General features: G+C 39.4%; 1 protein-coding gene across 2 annotated transcripts in view; it reads left to right on the plus strand.

The window, feature by feature from the left end:
- The window catches only part of LAMA2 (laminin subunit alpha 2), a 327,292-nt gene extending 324,258 nt beyond the window's left edge, over positions 1–3,034 (plus strand). For both annotated transcript variants that reach the window (XM_042821492.1, XM_042821497.1), the window contains 4 exons: positions 434–587; positions 935–1,065; positions 1,680–1,902; positions 2,764–3,034. In XM_042821492.1, coding sequence (XP_042677426.1) covers positions 434–587; positions 935–1,065; positions 1,680–1,902; positions 2,764–2,918 — 663 coding nt within the window. In that variant the 3' untranslated portion in view covers positions 2,919–3,034. The remainder of the gene's footprint in view (positions 1–433; positions 588–934; positions 1,066–1,679; positions 1,903–2,763) is intronic.
- Positions 3,035–19,494: the final 16,460 nt, after the last annotated feature.

A 19,494-nucleotide genomic window follows, 5' to 3' on the forward strand; every position in this document is an offset into this window, starting at 1 on the left:
AAAACAAACAAACAAACAAACAAAAAAACCTTATAAAGTTACCAGCAGCCCAGAGAACTATATCCAATATCTTTGTCTACTTAAAAACGCTATAACCTAGTCAATTAAAAAGGTAAAGTGCAGGACATTAAATTCCTGCACTGCTGATGTAATTTGCTATGTTTCATTATGCAGTGTATTATTTTATGTTCCTTCCATTAAGCCAAATAGATGTGTCAGATCACATCTCTGGAAAGTAATGTTATTCATCCTCCATGCAACTGAGATTAGATTCCAATTACAATCAGATATTAAGGATTAGCCATGTAAAATTCAAGTTTCATTCAGCTCCATAAATCCAGAAGAGAAGCAGAGAAAAAGTAGTTTTTGATGATAAAATTTAGGCCTTTATGCTGAGCACTGTTATATATTTTGTTTGAAATGTGGAATGCAGGTCACCTACAGCATTGATGGCTGCATCAGAAATTTCAAAATGACAGAATCACCTATTGACCTGGATAACCCAACTTCAAGCTTCAGTGTTGGAAAATGCTTTGTCACTGCTCAGAAAGGAACGTACTTCGATGGAACAGGCTTTGCCAAAACAGGTAACAGTGATTTTGCTGACAGGGAAAGAACAAAGGAAAAAAGAGATGCTGTTTTCCAAACATTCAGTGCTGTTGCCTGGAAGCAAGGTGAGACCAGTACTGAAAAAATATCACTTAGAACTTTCAACTACCTTGCCTAGAGATGGAATACATGACTTTCTAAGCAAGGCCTCATTCTCAGTACAGCCACCATTATCATTTCTTACATTTCACATGAAACGGAGTGCCTTAATAGTGCTACATTATGGAGGGCAACTATCTTGCATTACTCCAGCAACACACTGCGTAATTATTAGGAATAATGTAACAATGTTTCTCTTCACTATGCCTTCCCTTTTCTCTCCAAGTCGGTGCATACAAGGTGGGAACAGATCTGCTTGTGGAATTTGAATTCCGCACAACACAAGTGAACGGTGTGCTTCTAGGAGTCAGCAGCCAGAAAATGGATGGACTTGGCATCGAATTAGTGGATGGAAAAGTGAGTAGCCAGGCAGCCTTGACTCCATATAATGGCTCTTGAAGCACATTTAGTTTAAATGCAAGCTTACCTCCCCAGTCTCAAGGTATATTGTCAGGATTGTCTTACATTCCGGACTTCCCACTTCCTATACAACCAGGGGTTCTTATACTTCTACAAACATCTTCTAAAAGATTTTGTAGCACCTGAGCTTACTAAAACTGCAACATCAATACTTAAATAGTAAGAATATGAAAAGCTTTGATGAACAACCCTTTTCTGTAAAATCACACCAATTTCTTTTGTATATCTTTTATTTCAGGGTCCAGTGAAACAGTCAGTGTTCCATCAGTAAAGATAGCTATTTAGAGAGGGGACACAAAAACTAAGGCAAAGATTAGAAAATGACAAACTGTGTAACAATTTTACACTTTTCTACTTATATTTATCTAAGTGACACAATGCAGAGCCTCCCTGAGTCTATGGAAGCCAGCAATCCATATTAAAGTTTTGATTTAGTAACAGATTCTGTGTGCATAATCTAGCATTTTGATTTTAAATACTCAAAAATGCAATAGAAATAAGAACTGTATAACCATTTTGAGAACTAGCTCACATTCATCTCCTGATTTCAGGTGATGTTCCACGTTGACAATGGTGCAGGCCGATTCTCTGCTGTCTATGAGCCTGATGCACCAGCCAGCTTGTGTGATGGGCAGTGGCACAAGGTTGTTGCAAACAAGATCAAACACCGTTTGGAGCTGACTGTGGATGACAGAACGGTGGATGGTAACAGTCCAAACAGGGCCTCAACCTCAGCAGATACTAATGACCCTGTCTTTGTTGGAGGATATCCCGGTAAGCATTCAAAGCACAAGTAATTCTTTTCTTTGTGCTTTGGCAACCTTGTCTTGATAACGTCTTAAATGCAATTAGGACTAGCACACTAAAGCTGATGGATAAAAGCAGCCACATTTGTATCACTTGGCATGAAACTTGTGGCTTCTGCATCCAGCTCCATTTCAGAGTAAGTTCTGCATCCCTAAGGGTTTCTCACCAATCCTCCTGCACAGTCTCAAATGGAGATACTATCAGAAAGAGCAAGAATACTTTCTGCCTTATGCTGCTCACAATGCACGCAGCCTCCCACTTAGTACCTTCTTGTTTAGTAATCAAGTAGTAGGAGTATTTGAGAAATTTAAATGTACTGGAAGAATAGCATTGAAAAAGCAAGGCACTATGCATGTATCAGCCTGTGAAATTTAAGGAATTGAAAAATGTACAACAGCCTATACAGAGAGATGAGAGATCACCATCTCTTTCCAATAAGTATCTTTGCTGTATAGTGATTTTTTTATTATTATTATTTTAAGAAACTAATCAAAATTTGCTGCTCAGTAGTCTGCAAGTGTTTAGGGAACTTGCTTCGAGTAGAAGTAATTGAATAGAACCCCAAACTGGGCTGCAATCTGCAGCTAGCTTCATCTACTGCTATGTTGTTAATGAATGCTGGTTCATCCGTTCATAGACAATCAATCTTATCTGATAGCAGTTTGCTTTCTGGAAGCACAGTTCAAGTGTTTGCAAATGGTCAATTCTCTTGTATTTATCATAACGTTTCCTTCCAGTTTGCAAACAAAAAAACTGAGTAAAAGCCAGAAGTACCAACTTAAACTTATATAATTCCTTTTGCTTTTTTTTTTTTTTTTCCTCCCTCAGATGGTGTGACTCAGTTTGGGTTGACCACTAATATTCGTTTCAAAGGATGTATTCGATCTCTGAAGCTCACCAAGGGTACTGCTAAACCTCAAGAGATTAACTTCAGCAAAGCTCTGGAGCTGAAGGGTGTTCAGGCGTCATGCCCTGCAAGCTAACTGTCATTCAGCTCATATGGGCCTGTTCATATAAGCATTTCAGATTAAAAACATAAAACCAACAACCAAAAAAGCCTATATATACATTGCATTCATAATAAAATGTTTTCATGCAAGTATGCGAGTTGTGTTTGTGGTACATTCAAATGGCCGTTTCAGGGTACCTCCCAGAGAACATAATTAACCTTCTCCCTGCCTTTTATCAAGGGAGGGGGAAAAAAGTATTGCTTTAGTCACCCCATCCCTTTCCTTGTAGTCTGAAATGGAGGTATTTCAGCATACTTCTTCTGAGTGAGACCATCTATTAAGCTGGATGTTCCTTCACTGTAGTGCTTACATTCCTTTACCAGCCTGAGGTAAATAACGCCCATACATATTCACACCTCTGTCCTTCATTTAAAGGAATAGGTATTTACCTTGCTTCAAAAAAGCTTGCTTTGGTCCTTTCAGCAGTTTTCAAAAGTAAATTTTTCATGATTGCTGTAATGCTATGGTCAGAGAAGGAAAATATTTCTGCTTGTTTGGTTGATTTGACATTACTACAAAAAACACGTTACATCTAAAATTACTGCTGTATTATTTGAACACTGGACTTAAGAGAGTTGAACCAGGTTCGACTAATTTACCTGGAGAGATGGTTTAAAATGTTCTGTAATGTTAATAATAATAATAAAATGTTGATACTACCCCCCTACAACAACACAATCTTAAAGTTACGCATAGCAAAATTCACAGTCCCAGTTCATAAAAGATGGCAAGAGCTGATACTACATTAGAGCAGAATGGAGATGAAGCAGGAAATCCCAGAAACCACTGTGTGGAACATGTCACTAATGTTTACTGTCACAGACTTAATCAAACTCTTCCTAAACAAACAGATTCCAATGCTTGATGTTGTCAGTTTGTGAAGTATTCTGAATGCAGTAGCCAACCCAGATCTTCCTGAAATAAAATTTAGAGTATTCTGCAAACAGCCATTTTGGCATCAAGAGAGAAGTTGCTTCTCTGATTCATGCTAAAATACCAAATCCTGGTGATTTTTCATCAGTGCTCAGTGTGTTTTATAATATTAGGAAATAATCACTAAACTGTCTATTATTTCTTTTCTATGGATTTTTTTTCACATAGTCAAGCTTAACTTTTGCAAACTGATGCTGGGACATTCAGAGAACAGGACACTGACCCATACTACCTACCATAGGGTACCACCTCAGAGCAGCCCACATATTTTACAAATAGCACCTTTGGTGTACAGTTTTTTTTCTCTGAGCAGACACAGAAGAAAACACTGCAGAAGTACAAGAGAGGATAATAGACACGTACATTTCCGCTCTGGTTATTTGGAGATTCTGAAATTCATTGGATATACTCAAAAATATCTGACTGTGTAGCCACGAATTGACTTCAGCAGGTATTCCAATTTTCACTTGCAATTGGTGTTTCACTGTTAACAGCTAACGGCCATGCAATATTATGCACATTCCAAGTGTAATGTATTCATTCATGCATTTATTTTATCCTATGTTCCCTGTATTTACCTGCTCCTAGCCCTGTAATACTTCAGGATTAGTTTGAGAAGCTTAATAGTCTATTAAATTTCAAATACAGTTGAATATGTACAAAATTCATGAAAAAATATGAACCCAAAAACTGCAGACTGTGTTCTGTTATTAGCATGAATTCTATACAAAGCCAGAACCAGCCAAGCCATTTTGCCCATTACACCCACAGGCATTTGCTAGGTCAAAGACATTTTCCCCTATTCTCATTTCTATTCAGCACATTGTATTCCTTTAAACATAAGCTTGTTTGCAAATTCTTACATTTTTTCAGACTTCAGAGCTGAGAGAAATTGAGACAACTGAGACAAGAATGCCAGAAATCAGTTCCATATCCTCCCTCAGAGGCAGGGAACTGCAACTGGCCCACCCAGACATATGTCAGCAATGCTCTTTCACAAAGATGACTTTGCCTTAGGAACAAATGCTGGAGTCACTGCATAAAAGAAATTGGGAAAAAAAAAAGAGACCTTTATACTCTGTGATCTATTGAATTATTTCTTCCTTACATGGCCTTGGAGGAATGTGTGGGACAGAGCAAAAACAAAGAAATAACGTACATTACTACATTTCTCAAACTTTGGAGTGGAAAGAATCAACCAGCTGGTGTCCTTCCCTAAAGGAAATAAATTCAGTAGGCTGAAACAACCACTACTTTAGCAAATGGACAAGTTAAAAAAAAATTAGGTAGTTTTTACAATCTGCTTTTAATAAATCATTGAATGAATGCATCAAACATTGCTAGAAAAGCTTTTGGACTGTGAAGATTCAGCAGAGTAACTGGGAATTATTTTTACTCATTTATTTATGCTGTACAACAGACTCATAGCTTGGTGCACAGACCAAAAATGCTGAAAATAGCAGGCTTTGAGCCTCCGAACCATATTCAAACTGCTAGAGATTATCCCACTACTTTCTGTGCCAAAATCTTCCCAGTTCAGGGCTGCAAACTAACATCTATATAATCTGTATTTAAATCCTTGTTTTGGAGGAATTTTTTTTTTTTTTTTTTTTTTTTTTTTTTTTTTTTGTCTGTGAATTAAACAGTCTTCACTGCTAAGCTTCAAAACTAAAGATTTCACACTCCAGTACTATTAAGACTGTATGTAGGTCACTGCAAAAGTAATGCCTCATATGTATTTCCATGGAAGCTAGAATAAAGAGCACAATAACACTACTTGATATAGTGCAAATTCTCAGCTGCAAAACACTATTTTTCAATATAGGCATCATCATTAGTGTCATGATGTTATGATTTTTAGTAACCGGTATTCCACATAATAGCATGTGTGTGCACTGGGAGTTAAAGAGTTACTGCTCCAGGTCCAGGTACCTGTCCCAGAAGCTACATTCCCCAGAGTACTGTTCACAGAGGGAAAAGATAAAAGATGAAAGGTCTTTGTAGGTCGTTTGACCTCCCCTTCCCTTTTGATCTCAGCCAAGTGTGAGCTTCCTAGATTATCTCGCCTCACTATTAGAGTAAGGCCTTCAGGTTTCTGACACTCATTTTATTTGATTTATTAGCTTCAACTCTGATTATATTGTAGTATGTTGTACTATAGTGTGTTATGTTGCATTCTGATATCTTATTTAGTAAGTTAGTTTGTTTCTCCTCAGATCATTGCTGCTGTTTTGTTTTTAGACCCATCTCTACCCTTTTCCTTTTTTCCCTTTTCCCTTTTGGTGCATGGATCCGTGGGTTCCTTCACCCTGCTAGTCACACGAACTGGGCCAAACCAGCCCATAAACCATCGACAGTTAATTATGCATTTTTGTCAACAATGAGTTAAATACCTGCATGCCGTATTAGTGACAATCTGCACCAGTTCTGGCAACACAAGCCGCTGTTGCCATTGCTAAAATGTACCTCACTGCCTCACAGTGCTCACATCCACTGTTTGGTATCCATAAACAATCAGCAAATACTGACCCACTGAGTAGGTGCCATTTTTTCCTCATGGAAGAATTAAATTCCACATCTTTGCTTTATGTGCACCACCATTTCAGATGCCATACTGTCAGACTTCCCTTCTGCTTCCATCTATCACACAGCAGCAACATAGAATGTTTGCAGGAAGGCACAACTACTACTGCCATGCCACCATAATCTGCTTCTAACATCTTGGGCCAACATGAGAGGCATTACTTTCAGAGCAGCTCTTGTATTTAAGATTGCCCATTCTGACTGCGGTCACTTTCAGGCATTTATGACAAACATTCACTCCGCAAGCGTGACAAATGCTTATTCAGCTCTAGCTTCAGGCAAACCGCTACATCAGAAAAAGTCATGGATTTGATTTCAAGTACACTCACTTTTCAACTTAAACTCTTTGTGAAGGGTAATAATATACTTGTGCTTTCAACCTAATCATGCTTTCATCATTACATAGAAGATCATAAAGAGAAAATTGTTTTGTTGGTTTATTATTCTTCTTCAGAATGCACTAGAAAAACTTTAACTGCTTAAAAATCTTATCATTTTTCACTCCTTTTAACTCGGGGATAGTAACAGCATTGCTAGTTTCAACTCTTGTCTAGCTATGGAACTTCTGGTAGATTTCAGGTATCCGTTGAGGAATTTCTCAGTACATGAATGAAAAAATTTTACTGGCCTGTTTTGAACCAGTAAGAAAAATTGTATGCTGTGCTTTCATGAGACTGTTGATGATCCCATAGAATTTCCCTATCCCCACACTTTTTAATCCTTTAAAGAAGACTTTGCAATTTTCAACTGTCTATGAGTTTCTGAAAGAATTTTATGGAATTCTGACAATATCCTCTGCAATGAAAAATGTTACTTTCAGAGTAACTTGATGAGGTGATATAAAGAAAATAATCCAGTGGTCCAGGTAAGACATTATTTTTAATCTGCATTATTTTTAATCTTTCTACTATCAAATCCCACCAGTTCTTCAGCCACCCATCATGTCTTAAAGTACACATACAAGCTGAACTCCTGTCATAAATAAGAACAAATATCACCTTTACTGTCTCACTGTCCTGGTTTTTGCTGGTCTACAGTAGCTGCAGTAAGAGAAGCTGAAACATCCTTGGCTCTGTGCAGCACTGCTCAGCAACAACTGAAACATAGCTGTGTTATCAACATTGCTTTTCTCCTAAATCCAAACACAGCATCATACTGAACACTATGGGGAAAAAATAATTAACTCTGCCCCAGTTGAAACCAGGACATTCATGCTTCATAAACAGATTAAAAAATCATCCAGAACTTTCTGTAGAAGCAATCCTTAAATGTATTAAATGCATCATGCAAACCCAATATTATTCAGTCTGCGTATTGCTATTTATACTCAAAAGTATAAATGACATCTTCAGGTAGATGAAATCCTAGATGACTCCTGATATGATCCATCTATTTTAACTCCAAAAACTGAACTTCTTCCATTTCAACTTTAGTGGACAGCATAGCACAGTATGACAGTGCTTTAGAAGTTAAAGTATCTAGTTTAACAAAGGAATAATATTCTAGGCGAAAGAAAACTCCATCAGTCAGCTCTTTTACACATCTTGTGTTCTCACTGGGTCCAGCATCAGAACATAGCTCAAATCTAACACTGTCTCAATTTTCACTTGGCTACAGAGTTACTTATTTTGAAGAGCACTGCCTAAAAACTTTCCTAATGCTAGAGAGTCATATCTTCTTTCCTCAGAGCACAGATTTAAACCTATGCTTTCTGCCTTCCTCTTAGTATGCAACACATTACTGTGCGATAACGATAATGAAAGCAGATGTCTGGCATTCAAAAGACTAACTTTTATTATATGTAGCATTATGAAATATTATACAAAGTTGAATAACCTGTTGTGACATCTCCCATTCCAGTCATAATTTATTTCAACAACTTTTGTGCTTACAAGCAAGAAAGGATGACTGGCATCTGAGGCCCTAAAGTCATAAATTTCCTGTGGCTTTCTTCACTAGGATTCTGTGCTACAATGCAACACAAATTTGATTTTGCAGCTGAAGGCCTCATTGAGCTTCGTGCCAGCAAACTCTCCTTGTGAAAGAAAGAGTCATCCATGAGCGTATCCAGCACTCTGCGCCAAGGGACTACAGAACATGTGTGAGGAAGGCCCCAATGTCCCCCAGAGCAGAAAAGTAGAAGAAATTGAGGCCTCCCCTCCACAGTTTGGAACAATCAAGAATAGGATAGATTCTCCTCAGCACTGAGATGCTCAGAGGTGCAGACAGGCCTGAAACTACACAGGCTGATGTGTCTGTAGCTTCCTTAAGAATTTGTTGAACTTTCTTGCAAAGAAAGAAACGATCTGAGATGCACACGGACACTTAGATCTGTGGCACAGAAAAGAAGCAATTTAAGAAACTGACTTTTCACATGCATTCACCCAAGCCCACTTCTTTCTGTCAATAACTGCATCAGCAGGGATGTCATTTTAATCTTCCAACTATGTTTTATATACCTAACTTCAGTACCAGCATGCTGTCAAACACCAGCAGGCATTGGCATATTGTCTTTTTAAAGCATCTAAAATGTTCTTCTGTAAAAGATACTGGATGCTTCTGCTGCTTAGGAATTGATAAAAGAACTGTGGCAGATGAGGTATCAGGTTTACCATTTAGCTGCCCAGTCCATGGACCAATTTCTGTCCACTTTCCTTCAAAACATTTTAGTAATAAAAAATTCTCCTTGGCGGGGGTACCTCCTCCTTCTTTAATTAAGTTTTATTTGTTTATATTTTTACTAGTATTTCTCTTATCCATAGTCATTTTGATTGAAAAGAGATAGTTTCTTTTTTACTTTGTGGTTTGACAACTTTGTTTCATGTTTCAGGATGCTGAAACTAATTACAGATTGCAAGGGCAAAAAATTAGTCACATTAGCAATGACATGTTCCTTTCTTCATAATGATACTTCTCTTATTATTTATGAAATAATTAGTTCCAAATTAAAAACTTGTTTGGCTCTCTGCATTCTTCTGTTACTTCAAATGTGACTGACTTTGGGCAAGCAAGAAAGCAAAGTAGATCTTCCTGTAATGTGGAGAAAACTCTTGAGAGAGACACAGGCATGCCTAGCTGTAAACCTAAAAACAGTCTTCAGGCAAAGAAAACCCCAAATCTGAAGAGAAAAAGAAAAAGGAAAAAAAAAAGCCAGCACAGAATGGAAATGGCTTGAAAAGGCCGCCTTGCTTATCCTCTCCTATTTGCAGGGAGATCTTCAACTTGGTATTTTTAAATTCAGTGATTCCAGCTTCGGGCAAGCTTCTCCCTCCTGAACCAATTCAAGACAAAAGGCTTAGTGCACTTCAGCTCTGTTGCCAGCCAAATGCGAGCATACTTCAAGGTAAGGGCAATTTTACAATCCTGCTTCATTTATCAAACCTGACAAGTACTGCACATTATGCTTTCCATGTAATAGTTTGACTGTAAATTTATCCTCAGTAAGGCCCTCTCGTATGCATTCAAACTAATTTACTTCTCAGTAATCAAGTCCTACCTTGTAATTTGCTTAAGTGCAGGGCTTAAATTGACTAAATCAAATGCATTTGCGCAAACTCCATAAACAGAGCCATTACCCACCAAAAAAGCAAGTTTAGGAGCATTATATGCTCCCTTAGAGTGGGAAAGCTGGCTCAGGAGCCCCACATCACTCCAGCTAACGACCATGTTTCACTCTGCATTTCATTAGTCAGAGTCAGGCCTCCGATATCTTTTTTTCTATAAAGGAAAGTGTAAGAAGCATACAGAGCTTTACTGAGTGCTGCAACCAAAGCAGCTAGTTTCCCAATGTAATGAAAAGGAACCATCAGAGAAAGATACATTTAAATACTCCCGCTAATGCATACATTAGCTAAGCCACAGACATTCTTAAAGATCTCATCCACCTAGCACACGGTCTCCATTTGCAGAGAAAGTCATAAAACTGCTGGAGCACTGTGTCACTACATGACTTTCACAGCAGTGCAAACATGGCTGAGTCATTCTCATCAGCCTCCAGCACAGCACCTCAAAACTGACGTGCAGTTGCAAAGTAACCGTTCAGAAACTAACGCACTGCCTTCACTCAAGAGGGCATTCAGCCTATTGAGCCTTCCCTTGAACAACATACAAACCACAATCCTCCTGACAAGGATGGACATTTCTATCACCTGCACCACAATTTATCCCAAATATTTGTTAGTATAGTTTTTCTATATATACTATTTAATTCAGTGGCTTCACAATTTAAACAACACAGTACCGTTAGCAAATGGAAGCCAATATCTAGTTAGCCTGTGTGGGTTCGAAAGTATTTAAAAACCTCATGATTAGTGACTGCTGTAATGCAAATAAGGATTAAGCAGCTATGTTCATTCTTAAAGTTTCAATCTATATTTCAACTACCTAGCTGCCATGAAGGAAAAAAAAAAAAAAAAAGCCATTACCAAAATTAGTAAGACAATATTTTTTGTTAATACCTATAAAATAATCTCAAACTTGTATAACTGGAGATGAAAGCCTTAAACTAGCAGGCTAATTGGGAACAAGTGCCAAGTTTTTAATGCAAACAATTAATAAAACATAGCATTTATGAAATGCTTATCTTTAAAATGCTTTAGGAATTCGTTTTTCTATTAATAACCAAAAGTGGTAATCTGGGCTTACTACTAATAGCATGCCTATAGCAAAGCCATAAAACTCAGGAAATTAAGTCATTCAACACATTAAGTACACCATTCATTTTCAACTGCTTCTCCTTTGCTACTTCTGCCTTCAGCTCCCTATATGCTAATCTCCATCAAAAATTAATAAGTAAGACACCACTGTGGCTACTAAGATAACACACTAAATAATTATGTATAGATCTATCAAAAAACAGGTTTTCCCTTGGGCATGCCCAGCAGTTCTGGCATACCTTCACATACATTGGCCCTGAAGAGCAATAGCAGTAATAACAGAAGGGATCTAGTGACTGAGAAATAGTTTTATATTGCATGGGGTTTCAAGCTCGGTAGCTCAGGCATAAAGCACCTGAACAGTATAAGAATTACCAGTGCTTTGCAACTGCTAGTTTTTTTTTTTTTTAAACACTTCTATTAAGGATTAATTTTTGGTTGATAATAAATGAGGAAACTGCAAGTTTGTGAGATGACTGTCAGCTGAGAATGTTGTAGCACATGCACCAGCGCAGGCTACTCAACAAGGCTCTCCACTTAGGAAACAAAGCATCATGTATGGTCATGGATTTTTGTTTTTGTTTTTTTTTTTTTTTTGAGACTTCTTAGAATACATACTTCTTTTCTAAGTATTAACTTTGCTTTTTGTTGTCTTTATATACAAACCATAGTCCAGCATACAGCATACTTGAACATAACCACAGGAGCAGGTCCAGTATTAGTCACACTTTCATAGCCAGCAGACTAAAACTTTCTGTTCTGAATTCACTACAGATACAATTAGGCTTGCTTAGTGATGCAGGGAAATTTATATATTAACTCAGTCCATCTTAAGGAAATTATTGAGGCAAAGAACTATGAAAACCATAAAGTGCATCTACTTTAGCTCTTCCAGTGGGGGAGGTGCACTGGAACCCAGGTGCAGGTGGTCAATTGTTTATGTAAAACCAATTACTGCACTCAGCACTCCTCTGCCCAAACCCAGCTGGAGCACGAGGGATGAGCACGAGGGACGCCACAGGTCTAGAAAATAAAATGAGCTGCAGTAGCTTAATTCCTTTATTTTCTCTGTAAAAGCATACCAGATCACACAGCACGTTTTTTATTGTCTAAGACAACTCTGCAAATCCTAACAACTGATGACAGAAGACACACTTTTGTGGTGTGCACAAACAGCAGTGAATGGTCTGCATAAAGGTCTCCACGTGGACTATTGGCTGATGGTGATCTCACATGTCCTCTCCAATCTCTCCTTGAAGAGAGGGTACAAGCAGAGATTTCCATTTTTTTTTCCTTTCTGGACAGCTGGCAACGCTATCTGTGGGCCAAAGTTATTGGTCACATAGGCTCTTCAAGCATGCAGGCAGCTTACAGAGTCAATCCTTATATTACATAGAGATGAAATACAATCTCATATTCCTCACTGTGAGAGGAAACCTGGCAAACGTCTCTGAAGACACAGTAAGCCTTCTTATGTTCATACAGTACAGAGTGAAGTTGTTTTAAAACAAACAAACAAGATGAAATCAATGCAATTCAACCCCTCTATTTTCACCATTCTCCTTCCCTCAAAGTAGACATCCTTGTCCCCAGCAACAGACAATAACTTATTTAGCAGAGATGTGCTCTTTGCTTTTACACAGCAGTTCAGACATGTACACAGTCAGTCCATCACTTATTCTAGTTCTTCTACCATTTTAGACTAATAGAATGAACATTCATTACCCACTATCTTGTCACAAAGCCTATTAAACAGCACTAAAAGGACAAATGCATGGAAGAGTCAACCGTGGTAGCAACATGCATAATGTTATTTTCTTCATGGGTCAGAGGAGTTCCTAAAACCAGTGACTTTTCCAGTTGTGATCTCCCTTACAACAGAAGTCAGCTTTCATCATGTTAAAATGATTCCTTTCGCTCTGCACATTGAGACATTTTATTTCTTCCTCAGTTTCTGACTTTCCAGTTCCCCATTCTTCCTTTTGCCCCTACCCCAAATACATGCTGCCTGTAAATGCAGCCCATGCAAGCTGGTAAGATAGCTATTGTCCTATCACAGCAATCACAACATTAGAGGAAACACTGTAGAATTACAAAATCAGAAACAGCAAATGAGTTTGATGTAATACACTATAAACAAGGCAGCAGCAACTGTTTTACTAATGTGTTTCTAAAAGGCCCCCTTGAAGTTATCAGATGCTTTACTCACTCTCTCTACTTTAAAAGCTTGTTTAAAAAAATAAAAAATAAAAACACCAGCAGACAAGTAATTACTGTGCATACAATACATCTTAAACTTGAGTCAGGGTGCACCAGAAGGCAGGCCAACACAAGGCTATGCAGCCAGACTTCCTACTCAGCAACCATGTTTTTCCTTCCCACAACAGCTGTTGCTAGATTCCTTATTAATAAAAAAACAAACACACCGTTCAGCCTGTTCAGAAGGAGATAACTTACCTTGTATGGAACACACACAATATTAGTAGTATCCAGCTGCCTTTCTTAAGGATGGAGTAAGGAAGTAAGTAAAGAACTGATGCTACCACAAGAACCTTGACATGAAGCAATGGCTTTAACAAACAAGGCTGAACTGTAGCTTCACTTCTGCCCCTCCCTCACTTACCCAGGTGCTCAGAACCAGGTTGTTGCCTCCAGCTGTGTGCCTCAGTACTAACAGCATAAGGGGAGAAAGGCTTCTGCATCCTGCCTGCCTCCTAGACCATCTGTAGCAATACCACTCACTGGGCCCTGGGGCTCTAGGTGGGTCACCTGGGCTGCTGGCCTGGAATACTTATCTCTGTGGTTAGGGAAATTGATAAAGATGACAGGGGAATGGTTTCCTTTTCTGGGTAGGTTAACTTCCTTTATTATCTCAAAATATGAAGGTGATTCCTCTTTCAGAACTAAAATGATAAACATTTTTGCTCTTTCACCTTCCTTGCAACTGAAGATACACAGGCTGGAGAGCTGGGCAGAAAAAAAATGGATGAGGTTTAACAAAAGCAAGTGTAGAGTCTTGCATCTGGGGAGGAATAATTGCATGCACCAGTACAGATTGGGGGATGACCTTCTGGAGAGGAGCTCTGCAGAGAGGGACCTGGGTGTCCTGGTGAATGACAGGTTGGCCATGAGCCAGCAGTGTGCCCTTGTGGCCAAGAGGGCCAATGGCATCCTGGGGTGCATTAAAAAGAGCGTGTCCAGCAGGTCGAGGGAGGTGATCCTCCCCCTCTACTCTGTCCTGGTGAGGCCTCATCTGGAGTACTGCGTCCAGTTCTGGGCTCCCCAGTACAAAAAAGACAAGGATCTCTTGGAAAGAGTCCAGTGGAGGGCCACAAAGATGATGAAGGGCCTGGAGCATCTTCCCTATGAAAAAAGGCTGAGTGAACTGGGTCTGTTCAGCCTTGAGAAAAGAAGACTGAGAGGAGACCTGATCCAGGTCTATAAATATCTAAGGTGTGGGGGGCAGAATGGCAAGGACAGACTCTTTTCAGTGGTGAGTGGAGACAGGACAAGGGGAAATGGCTGGAAACTGCAGCATAGGAAGTTCTGCACAAATGTGCGCAAGAACTTCTTTACAGTGAGGTGACGGAGCACTGGAACAGGCTGCCCAGGGAGGTGGTGGAGTCTCCTTCTCTGGAGATGTTCAAGACCTGCCTGGATGCCTACCTGTGCGACCTGGTGTAGGGAACCTGCTTTGGCAGGGGGGTTGGACTCGATGATCTCTGGAGGTCCCTTCCAACCCCTACAATTCTGTGATTCTGTGAAAAGTACCTAAACTGGTTTTATACTTGGATCCAAGAAGGTAAAGCACTTCCTAAGCATCCAACAATTATGTCTGACTGTCTGTCTCTAGGTGCCCAGCTTGGGGCATAGCAATAAGAGCTGACTATTGAAAAGCAAGTATGTGAACCACATGCATGCTTTTGAGAACTGCTCTGCTGAAGAAGCAAGTCCTGCTCAGGTATGCCATCTTGGGAAACGTCAGCCAAGTACAATTATGTTTTGAAAAAAAATTCAGGTAGAGTTCCTTGCTCTATAACCTGCCACTAAGGTCCCTGTCTCATTTTCTGCAATATATTTCTGTGTATGTCACTTTGCAGTAACATCATATTAGCTGTTTTTTTCCAATTCCTGCAAACAGGCTACCAAAATATAGTCAGAAGCCTAAAGGAAGGGCTACTCAAAATCAAATAATAATTCTGGATGATCTGTGTGCAGAATTGGAAGTCTAGCACAGCGTATTGTAAGTTCCTGTTGGCTCATAGCAGGGGGACAAGTCAAGCAGGGTTAGATGTTCCAACATAAAACTCACTTCTAGCTTTAGAAACAGTTATACAATAGGCAAAGAGGTAGGAAAAAGAAGTGAATGTACATGAATATCTGCCTTTTCTTTGTCCAGTCTCTGGTTTGATAAGGTATTGCTACAGTTCTCAGGTATGCTGTTTTTCCTGCTATTCTGGATAAATCATTATCATCCAGATAGGTTGTCATGTCACTATTCAATTCCTTCCAGGTAATTTCAGAAAGTAAGGATATCACTGGTCCTAGCCTAGTGCTCCCAGAACCCTAGGCTCCCTCCTTCAGAAGAACTGCTATATCAGGGCTATAACCCATTTGCCGTCCTTTAGCCATTGGGGTATATTCCCATTAAGGTCTGTGATATCAGTTGAAAAACTTTTACCCAGTTTTTCCAGCTGTTCTCATTACTCTCAAAGCTTTTATCCCAGAAGACTCCTTCTCAACAGAAAAAATTACAACAGCCTCAAGCTCCTTTTGAGTCTCCCTGAACAGGCTATCTTGTTCAGCTTGCAGCAAACAAGACCCTTCATCACGTTGCTGTCACTTCCAGTACTCAATTCCAGCCACGTAACAAGCCAGTTCAAATTTCCCTTTGTTTTGTACAACATCAGTGCTTTGCTTTTTATATAAATATTCAACTCCAGATTTTGATGGATATTGATTTGTCATAGTTCAGTTTCACTGACTGTTCCCTCCTGCCCATGTTGTAAAAGAAGGAACAGGGATGCTTACGGTTTCATTCTGGATTACATTTCACAACATATATCCTTTTTTTAAAAATCTTTTTTTTTCTGCTGTACAAAACTGAGAAGTAGTATCACTTCCTACAGAGCTGAGCAAAGAGAACTAGAAACTAACTCTGCCATGCATGTCATTCAAAGAGAACATTTGTGAACTGCCGGATAGGATTGATGCTTGATCAATACTGCTGGATGGCTTGTTCAAAGAGTGACCATTAAAAAAGTGCTCATGCATCTGTATTTGGAAATTGCTTGCCCAGCTAGTTGTCTCCAGTTCCCAGAGATATTGCAATATGAGTAAAAAGTATCCTCCACATGCCAAATGTGGGTGCAAAGGACTACAAAGTTTAAATTTCTTATGAATAATTTGTAATAAATTATGACAAACTAGTGTAAATGCAACAAGGGATTAAGAAAAAAGGGCTACTTGCTACAAGTTCATTCCTACAAAGAATTATTAAATACCTCCCAGCCAGTCTTTCACTGCTGGGTATTACATTATTTAATGATCGTGTGGGATCGTGTTTTTTAGAGGCAAAAAATCAACACTCAGAACCAAGTTTCCACTGTAACATATCCAGTACAAGGATGGCAGCACACAGAATGCTAAGTTCTTACAAAAACCTGGCCCATGAAAGTTAGAACTGACCGTTGTGTTCCTTAATAAATGTCAATGAGACACCAGAGACAATTAGGCTGAACAGTTTTGCTTACTTCACATTTTCTGTTCTTCAGATATAAGGCTGTTCAACTTTTTCTGTTTATTCAATGGTATAAAGGTACTCTCTGAGGACAGTTTGAAGGGGAACAGCAACAAACAGTTCCTGGCAGAAAGGACACATGGAAATGCTGTGCTGCGGTAAATTTGGAAGTTCTGCTTCAGAAAACAAATTTAATAGCCTTTTCCAATCTTAGTATCACATTTCTTTCTGTCTTCTCAAATTTCTTAACGTACCTCAGCTAAACCAGTTTTTCTATAATAACCATAAGTATGGACAAAGATGGATCTCCATTCTGGCCGTTGGCATAACTTTTGAGATTACTGTCTGTACCTGACACTTAGAACTGCCATTTCCTTGTTCACACATCCCCTTGCCAGAGGGCAGACAGCAGGTGCATTTGTTCGGACCAATTAAACTAAATGAAGCCAAAAGCAGATAAAAGCTGCACTGAAATGTGCTAAGCCAAAGCATTCCTGACACTGTAAAATACTTAAGAGTGATACAAAAGGTCAGAGGATAAATAAATCAACAGCTTAAGAAAAGATCATTTGTACCCATCCTATTTCATTCAGAAATGAATGAATGGCATTTGTGAGAAATAGACACATGAAAGAGAGTTTTAAGACTGGGTAATTACAGAGGTTGTTTAACATTTCTAAACAGGGCTTTGAGTGATCACTTATGAGAATGAGAAGACAAAGCATAAGGACAAGGGACTGTTGGTGATGTGCAGTCACTGGGAGCCCGAATGTATGGAGCATCGGCAGAAGCCTGGCTGCTGGGTTACAATTTAAAGCTATGCAGAGCTGCTCGCCCTCAGGTCTGGTGGCACAGCTGCATTCAAGGTCATGGGGACACTGAAACTACAGAAGGCAAAAAATGTGGAGGGAAGAGAGAGAAAACAATCAGCTGGAAAGAGCAGAAACTCTTTTCAAACTGTGAGGACAAAAAAAGTAGTAAATTAGGATTCAAACAAGACAAAAAGGGAAAATGTTGCTTTCTATTAGGATTGTTTTTTTTGTGGTAATTAACAATCAAATTGTCACAAAGCAGAGGACTGAATTTGGAGCAAACCCTTGATGAGAATGCCAGTGATCCAACAAGCCTCAACTTCCTAAATGCCACTCAGAGTCACCCCAAGGTGAGGTAGGGAGCCTCAGCAGGGAGGATTTCAGCACAGTGCTGACTCTCCAGAGGCATTCTCTTTCTAAAAAGTGGCAAGAAAGCAGGCATGATCTTCAGTTTTGCTGGTTTGGGTTCTTCAGAGAGAACAGCAGGAGACCTTGGAGCAAGCCCTTGGTAGAGGCAAGGATGGTGCCAAGTGTTTCTGTGCTCTCAGACATGACCTGAAGGCAAGCTGCTGTAGCAAAAAGATGAGCACCAGCAGTAAAAGTGCGAGTGGTTCAGAACTTTCTCTGGCTGTTCTGAGACAACCTGCAAGGAGAAAAAAACCTCTGCCTCAGGAAGCATTGTAAATGTTTTGCAGAATATTAAGCACAGAGATTACAAAATGCTGTTAAGACAGCACAACTCCTACCTTGGTTTGCTAAAGCACATCCGGACATAAACTGTTGTATAGTTAAGGTGCCAGGGCCTCAGCCACTTCCTTAAACTGAATTCCATTAAAGAATTGCTGTGCTTTTGTGAACTGGGTCCTGCTCCAGCAAGGAGTCCAACTGAGACTGACTGCAAAACTTAAAAGAAAAACATTCTAAAAATACAGAAAAGCAATCCTGTCCACTGGTGGGAATCATCCTTTGAGTACCACACTACAGGGAAGGTATTAGAGAAGAACAGAAAGGTCTTTGAGCTGCACTGACAAGGCAGAAGCAAAATTTACATCGATATACATTTACGATTAAGATAACATTCAAAGAAATACTGTACAAGGATCTGGACAGTCTTGAACTCTCTTTATCATGTACTATGTACTATAACCATGCAGAGGAGCTGACCAACAGTGCCAACCCTACAAAGTATATCCAAAATGCTAATCACAACAGAAGTCTCAAAACACACATTGTGCACTACAGCAGGGAAAAAAAGCTTACAGGCAAATAGCAGGAATTCTCCTGGCATCTCAAGACCCTGCTGAGGCTGGGCCAGACAAGTGTCAGCAGCTGCAATGTACCCGGTCTCTGTCAGAGAAGCAGAGGTCAGGATTAGCAGCAGTTTGTATGCCATGACAGCTTTATACCTATCCACATGCCAGAAACCAAAAGAGCCCATCTGAGCAGCCTAAAGTGTTCCTTAGCTGAATGGCAAAGTCTATGTCTAACCAGAGGTGAGAGCTTTCCCTGGCATTTGCATGACTGCCATAGATACAATTGCCTGTCTACTGGCTAAATGATGCGTGCATGCACTGCAGGAACCTCCTTATTCCTGGAGAGAAAAAAAAAAGAAGAATTTATTTTGTAAGACTGAGGACATCTCAGCAGTACGCAGACTTGTGAGACAGAACATAATAAACGGACCTGGTATACCAGTCCTGCCCTCATCAGCACACTAATATGCAGTTTAGTTGTACTATTTATGCATTAACTTTTTTTTCCAAGAGCTAAACAAATGTTTTTAGAATTTAAACTGATATCATTATAGGTGCCTCGGAGGAAAAATC

Source organism: Centrocercus urophasianus, unplaced genomic scaffold (assembly GCF_019232065.1).
Source record: "Centrocercus urophasianus isolate 14NV4802_14NV808 unplaced genomic scaffold, USGS_Curo_1.0 seq_10, whole genome shotgun sequence".
Lineage (NCBI taxonomy): Eukaryota > Metazoa > Chordata > Aves > Galliformes > Phasianidae > Centrocercus > Centrocercus urophasianus.